The 7,894-nt window shown below is 36.1% G+C and overlaps 1 protein-coding gene and 1 non-coding gene across 2 annotated transcripts; both read right to left on the reverse strand.

Annotated features, from left to right (window-relative positions):
• Positions 1–224: 224 nt before the first annotated feature.
• Positions 225–297, reverse strand: TRNAF-GAA (transfer RNA phenylalanine (anticodon GAA)). Its single transcript has one exon. It is a non-coding gene; the product is annotated as a tRNA-Phe (tRNA).
• Positions 298–2,365: 2,068 nt separating this feature from the next.
• Positions 2,366–7,814, reverse strand: LOC141657062 (tobamovirus multiplication protein 1-like). The gene is made up of 11 exons (XM_074464175.1): positions 7,464–7,814; positions 6,257–6,347; positions 6,111–6,163; positions 5,470–5,562; positions 5,052–5,123; positions 4,182–4,254; positions 4,031–4,076; positions 3,882–3,945; positions 3,200–3,253; positions 2,838–2,915; positions 2,366–2,737 (listed from the first exon to the last, which is right to left on the reverse strand). The coding sequence occupies exons 1-11, from the start codon at positions 7,578–7,580 to the stop codon at positions 2,633–2,635; spliced, it is 846 nt and encodes a 281-aa protein (XP_074320276.1). The 5' UTR covers positions 7,581–7,814; the 3' UTR covers positions 2,366–2,632.
• Positions 7,815–7,894: the final 80 nt, after the last annotated feature.

The raw sequence follows: 7,894 nt of genomic DNA on the forward strand, positions 1-7,894 counted from the left end.
ACAATTTTACATATTAATAAGTACACCATCTTTAATATGTGCGAATAATATGAAATCTATACTCTAATGATAGCATTTTTTACCACAAAGCTAATTATATTATTTTCATAATTTTTTTAACGATATTTTTTTGCCAAATGAAATGTAAAAGTTTGACATAAAAATTAGAAATATCACTTGAATATAATTTAGGAAATATACATATTATAATAAAAGCTAAAAATTGCGGTGAACGTGGATCGAACACGTGACCTTCAGATCTTCAGTCTGACGCTCTCCCAACTGAGCTATCCCCGCTGATTTAATTACTATGAAACCAGTTAAAATATAAAAATCTAAAACTACGGAGTAATATGGTTTTCGAAAGGAGCATAACAAAATGGCCTTTGCAAATCGGGTTTGGACTTTGGACTGGAAAACATCGTAGTGACTATCCAAATAGCTAAATTACCCCAAGTATCATGTCGACCCGATACAAACCTGGTGCTAATCCACTTTTGAATTGAGGGTGGTATTCGAACCCGTGACCCTTTTGGTCACATTGGCTTGATACCATATTAAGAAACCATCTCAACCAAAAGCTTAAGCTGATGGTTGGAAATCAAGATCGACTCTAACACAAGTATGCATCAATTTCTTGGGATTCTAAGAGCTGTAATTTTGTGAATGCTCGGTTAAAAGTTGTCATACGAAAGAGTCAGAGATGAACCATTAATCCTCATGAAGTTTGTTTCTTCGCCCCTTCGAATCAATAGGGAAGCGCCCCAGCATAAAAAAAATAACCTGCAATTAGAACATACTCGTATAATATATATGATCATTTCTAGATAATACACTTATACTACAAGAATATAATATTCGGGCGACTAAATATGTCGACTGAAAACAGTCGCCAAAACAATATTGGCAACTGGAAATGGTCGCCCAGAATTGTCTTCTAAAATGACTTAGAGTCCGCTGTATAGCAGGAAATCCAAGTGCTGCAATAAAGATTACCACTGCAAAAGGGGAAAAAAATGGTATGATACTATGACGGAGAGACGAAGCTATACCTGGGCCGAATGGTTTCATGGAGAAAGACCAGAAAGTTAGACTGGAAATTAAGGCATTAATTATAAAACAAATCTACACAAAAATGACCCACAAAATTAAGAAGTTGATTCAAAAATCAACCTAAAAATGAACTAAAATCAACTTATAAATAGATGCATTCATAGTTTCATACAATGCCTACTTCTGAAAATATAACAAGCCTAGTAGTTTACATGGATACAATGAAGACAATGTCATTTGGAACTCTCATGCTCCTTCTCGTCCTTAATTATTCAGGTATGATACGTCTTGTTTAAAATCGTCTTAACTTGAAATATTTCACAGTTTCCTTTCATTTCCACTTTTATTTTAATCTGGTGTGTGAGTTGTCATAAGTTAAGACGGTATTAAACCAGAATTGGTCATTCGGGTAATAAGATCATCTTCACTTTTTTTTTCTTTTTTTTTTTCTGCCGGAAATAATCATTTTCGTTTAATATACCAGGTTATACTACAGCCATAAGGAAGTGTCCCATGTCAGTTTTGAAGTATTCATTTTGTACGGCGTCTCCAGCTCCAGCCCCGGAGCCATCGATGCCTAGCGACTACGACTATGAGTTAGAACCCCCTATCGATATAAATTTGACGGATCCAGATCCGGCTCCAGCTCCAGCTCCAGAGCCATCAATGCCATGCTATGAAGAGTCGACAACAGCTCCAGTTCCAACTCCAGAGCCACCGCAGCTCAAAAACAGAGAGCCCGCGCCCCCTAGGCTAAGCAACAAAGAGCCAGCATCCCCAGAGCTGCCTAGGCCTAACAATGAATAAAAATGTCGTCGCTTTGTTTACATTAACTAAATACCAATAAAAATGAATATTATCGAACTTAACATTATGGTTTTTTCAATAAATTAATTACAGATCCGAGCATTATTTTGGTAATGAGAAAAATAATCCGAACTTTTGTTTGATGTCTCGTTGGTCATATTAGTCTTGCACTCTTACAGTCTTAGTCTCCGACATCAGTTAAATGGAGTGTCCGTCAGCATTAAGGCGACGGGGATTCGAAGCGGACTTATTGTCACAATACATCAATCTTAACTATAGAGTCATGGAGACATGCTAGGAAAAACGTAAACACATACGTAACATATACTTCCATGACGTCTATGTTTCAGCGTTATGCGACTAAATGTGCATGAAAAAAACATCGTATTAAAAGATGTTACGTGCCACAAATAATTATGGAAGAATATCAATCAATCTTGCCTTTCATGTTTTCAAATAAATCGATCATGTACTCCCGAGATTTAAATGATAATTGACAACCAAGTGTATAAATCGAGTTTCTGTATAAAATTGACCTAAGCATTTTTACAGTTAGGCGCGCCTTTGATATGTCGAGTACAATCAAACAACCAATCATCAAAACACCTACTAGCAAAAAAGAGGCGACATGCGTACATTAGGAACCGGAGAGGAAGTAGATTCTCGAAAGGGAAGACAGACACTTTGTTGTCGATCTTTGCTTTGCTTCCTGAACTCTGGGATGAAGCTCGGACTGGACAGAGAAACTACTCGTGATAATAGGAGCTTGCACTCAACGAATTGGATGGTACGCAGGCAACTTAGATGATGATACTTGTTTTGGAGGCAGCTTTCGGAGAATAAATAGGACAAGCGCCGAGGGAAGTATCTCAACTAACTGGTGTTCCATCACACAGGGCACAGGAAATCAGAGTTATAACCAATAAATGGAAAAAATAGAAAACTAAAATTGTAGGGGAAGGTTTTGAAAAGATTACCGAGTAATAAATAAAATCCAAAATTGGGTGGTTCAAAACTTTAAGAGATAAGTTAGCATCGAAGGCAGATACTGCAACCTGTCGACACATTTTGGGAGTTAGCAATAAGCAGCTGACGGTAAAATCAACATAAACCTCATGGGAACTGTAAGCATTAATAGAAAATATTGTGCATGCGGTCTCACGGAGTCATGGCACAGATTTAATACCATGTGTGAAACTAAAGAATATAGGATGATGATGAAACGACAACGAAAGTCTTGATAATAAAATGTGGCCACAGAACATTGAAAGTCGGGAAAATAAATTGACGAATAAAGTCAGTGCAGAGCTGGAACGAGTTCTCAGAAGGAGGCACTTACCATGAAGCAACGAATGAGAAAACAAGTGAAACATATCGCTGTAACCCACCCAACCTGCAGTAAATTAGGAGCAAATATTAGCATTATATGTGGCATCTCTAAACTTAACTCCTTTTTAAGGCAACCAATGACCCAAGCTCTAATTTAAGAGCTACGACTCTCTACCTATCGCACATCAATTGCCTAACGGATACTTTTCTACTAGGCGATGTTTTTCAATGGTTTTATGACCGTCATATGGAAACATGTGGCACAAATATTGACAAATATGACACAAACGCATTAATGGAGACAATAACAAACATTGGAGGGAGAAATTTCAGCGGAAAAGGTTAGGGACGCCGATGAGCTATCCAAGAAGATGTGACAGCTATGGTTTGGTTTAGCTAAAATCAGAACGAAACGTTCATTTAAAATAGTGACACTGAAAATCTAGCATCGCCAGTAGACTTAGTAGAATGGCCACTTGGCCAGATAGCTAAAGGGTTACCCGGCTACCCCAAGTTCCTTGTCGACAACAATACAAACATAAATCTTTCAACTGCCAAGACCACGCACAGCTGCCAATAAGGATCGCAGCTCATAGTTACCAAGCAAGCATCAATTTCTTAGGATTCTGGGAACAGTTATTTTGTGAACGTTATGTTAAAGGTTGTCATACGAAAGAATCAAAGAGACAAACCTCATGAAGTTTCTTTCTTCGTCCCTTTGATTCAATAGGGAAGCGTCGCAGCATAAAAAATAACCTGCAATTAAACATTTAATATGATCACTTTCTAGAATCTAGATATACACTTCAGCACTGTTAGGATTTCTTCCAAAATGACTTACCCTCCGCCGTATAGCAGGAATCCAAGTGCTGCAGTAAAAGATACCACTGCAAAAGGGAAAAAATGGTATGATGTAATCCGATTTCCGAAAGCTTTTATGGAGAAAGTTAGACTGGAAAGGTGGCCTTTTCTAAAACAACTTGGTAACTAACCTGCAATAAATACTTGGCTGATAGATTCAACGAAACTGTTCGCATTCGTCCAAAGGTATATCCAGATGAAAACCTGTCATGCTAGATTTTCTTAGCACATTGCATTACAAAAGAAAGAATGTGTATTTAACGTATCACCTTTCTGGCATATTAAGAAATTAATGAGCAGAATTTTTTTGATCTGCTCAGATTAATCAGTACAAAGAGCCACCGACTTATTTTCATTTTTCAGACCCATAACTTAATACTACAAAATAATCACATACGTGACATCCCATAAGCGAGCAAGCTAATCACAGCTACAAGATTTGAGATGCAAAGTCAAAAGTATGCTTTCAAGTTGTTTTCTTTTCTATCCACAATGATAATAAAAGAGAAATCGTAGAAGCATAATTTTAAGAAGTGCCTTTATTCCACATCTTAAGTCATAAACGATCATTTTTCGCGGACTTTCTTGATAATGATTACTTCCCTTTATGAGGTAACTATTACCTTCATTTTCCCATTTCCACCGTTGCTACCTCTACTTTTCTACATTTTCTTCTCACACTGATTAAGCTCTATTACTCGGAACATTTACCTATATCACAGGCAAACCCTTACCACCTTACAGGCGATGGTCTACGTTAAACAAGAATCAAGCCACGGAGAGATGTGGTAGTTGTAGGTGCAAATGTGCAATGCAAATTCAGACGGATTCTTTTGTTTGAGATATGAGTAGGCAGTCCAGGCACCTTATTATTACAGCGATGAACATTAATAATCTTGGATTGGTTATGCACGTGCAAATATAACGTGGATCAACTTTGGGCACTGATGAGACACGTCACCAAGTAAAGAAAGAGATGCTAAAGGGAAAAAAGATCTGACCTGAATGACATATATAACACAATTAACTGAAAGATACCAAGCCCTGAGCCTGTCGGTCGGAAGACTTTTAGCCTGCTCATCAATTACATTCAGACGGTATTAGTCATATGTAAAATTCAAGATCACGTAAAATAACTAACAAACTGCTTTCGACTCCATGTAACCTAAATATTTGATCTCAAACATTCATATCACGACAGAAGAGTAGTCTGAAGTTACAAATTTAAGTTAGAAGAAAGGTGTAACTGTTAGGAAGTCACGTTTGGCAGAATTTATAACCTAAAGTCCTAAACACAAAAACTAATAAAGTGAGACGAAACTTCAAGAACATATATAAACACGAGTGTGGAAATTTCTTTCAACCAAGCTAATGCCTTGATCTTCAAGAGTTTAAGAGATCCGGAGTTCCACTTTGTACCTGATAATATATCTCAGCCCAGAAGAGAACTAATAGTGTGTAGGTTGTAAAGAATAGCAATCCAGGGAGGTCCAGTAAAATCAACGTTAACACCTGTTTCAAGCATTACATCAGATTTAAGAATACCGCCCATAAAAATCAGTGCAGTATGAAAAAGTTGGCATCAAGTTGAAAATTAAGTAATTATAAGACCAAAAGCAAATAACATAAGGATTACACAGTAAGTTTAGTTATGATGAATATGAGACGCACGGTGTGCCTTTTTCTAGCATAAAGGCTCTAGAGTAAAGATAACACCAATACCAGAGAATCTAAAGTCTATAAGTCGAATCTTATGGTTTACTTACTTTCCTAACAACTATTATCGGCAAGATTGACGAAGGCGAGCAGTCTAAAACACCGGATTGAGCTTCACACACTTATAAAGTCACAAGCTAGTAACTTATTAGTTCTACTTGTTCTAAAGTCCTTATTTTTTTTCTTTTTTCTGATACATTGCCGAATACCCTTTCTTGCTATTGGAAGAGACCGACCAGTTTTATAATATGTACATGAAACTAGATGCAGTTAAGAGTATACGATGAAAGCTCGATTGGAAGTGAAGCATCTTGAAACTAAATAAATCAAGCAATGCAACTTACCCTGGGCTTTAAAACGAATACAAGCATGTGAAAGCCAAAAATCGCAGCACGCACTGCAGAATATACAAAGCCCCAGTCTTAGAAACAAGGTAAGCAAAAATAAGCAAGAAAAGGAGATAACCAATCAAGAAGGCAGTCTCAGTCACCTCCATTAACAATAACATTCATAAGATGGAAAACCTTCTGTGTTGTCCAACCGTTTTCAGGCACTCTCCGTTGAATCCTTAAAAGTTGAACCTGCCATAAGAGAACTATATCAAACCCAAGATTCATAAACAGTACGGAGTAGAAGTGTAGAACCTTCTATCAAATTAGCTTAAGAACGACTAAAAATTCGACTCAGATGATAAGTTCAAGACTTCATTTAGGAACTCAAAGTAAAATCAAACTTTGATAACACCCATAAGTATATGAGATCCTCAAAAGATCAAAACTTTATCTTTGGTTGCAGGATACACAAAACCCTTACAAATCACAAAATCAGTTTGGCCGTATTCGTATCATAACTTATATGCTCAAAATTACTCTACAGATATCAACACATTTACGTATGCATCGGGTATTGGGTTTTATGTATTGTGTATTCATACTGAACTAGGCAGCCATGCTTTTACAATCAGTAAATGCAACAACTGCAATAAGCATCAAAAAACAGTTTATACCAGTTCCACCAGCAACACCCAAAACAACCAACTTTATAATTGAAAGAAACAATTCACTGAACTTGACAGCTCCAACTTCGGAGATAGTTATACTATTCCCTCTCCGTCCCAAACATTCGTTTACCTTTGACATGATCCACACAAAACGATTATAATATTCCTGCATAATCCCTTATTTCCTTGTAGGCCTTGCAACAGTTAACAAATCCATTCAACTGCATAATCTACTTTCTCCGCCTCAATTTGTTTACCTTTTATATTCATTTTAACGGGTATTCTAATCAAAGATAAACAAACGATTGAGACAGAGTTTCTCGCTTTCCCTCAATTATAAAATCACAAATTACAACAAAACCAATACCTAATATTCCCAAACAAAAAAAGAAGTCAACTTTTATCATCTTACAAAGTAAATCAAGCAAGCAACAAACCCCAAAAAGATTCAACCTTTATCTTCAACAATTACCAAATACAAACACAAAAAACTTGACCAAATTTACCAACAAAAATAACAGTAAAATCAACCAAAAGCAAAACAGTAAAAACCCAAAAAGATTGAAACTTTATATACACCAATTACCAAATAATAACCCAAATAACATCAGCAAAATTACCAACAAAAAAAACACAGTAAAATAAACCAAAGCAAACAGTAAAAAAAAAAACAAGTTGAAAAAGAGAAGAAAATTACAAGGGCAATAAGAGAAACAAGAGCATAAGCAGCAGAAAGGGTAAAGAAGATATCATCTTGCCACCGAGTTGACTCATTGATTTCATCCCACCACCCTGCCATTAACTCGGCCATCATCTTTATGTTATCAAAATCAATAAAACTAATCAATTAATTGTTGATTAATAGTTCTGATTAATTGATGATGAAGATGATGATTTGGATGATTATTATTGGGGGAATAAATTGGGAAAAAGGTAGAGATTTGTTGTTGGTCGGTCCAAATAATGAAATAATTATTGTATATTATATAGTTTTGTTTGGTTGTTTATATGTCTCCTGAATGTTATGGGAGACAGAAAATTATGTTACATGACATAAATTCTTGATGATTTATATAGTATATGGGTGGATTTTGGATTGACAACTTGTTTGACTTGTAAAACAAAAAC

This window comes from Silene latifolia, chromosome 5 (assembly GCF_048544455.1).
Source record: "Silene latifolia isolate original U9 population chromosome 5, ASM4854445v1, whole genome shotgun sequence".
Lineage (NCBI taxonomy): Eukaryota > Viridiplantae > Streptophyta > Magnoliopsida > Caryophyllales > Caryophyllaceae > Silene > Silene latifolia.

Bases quoted from the DNA above. Each gene is read 5' to 3' on its own strand.
- LOC141657062 (XM_074464175.1), bottom strand. From the start codon at position 7,580: ATGATGGCCGAGTTAATGGCAGGGTGGTGGGATGAAATCAATGAGTCA. The intron at 6,164-6,256 runs GTGACTGAGACT...TATATTCTGCAG, and splicing joins GAATGTTATTGTTAATGGAG to TGCGTGCTGCGATTTTTGGC. The intron at 3,254-3,881 runs GTTTGTCTCTTT...AATTTACTGCAG, and splicing joins GAAGAAAGAAACTTCATGAG to GTTGGGTGGGTTACAGCGAT.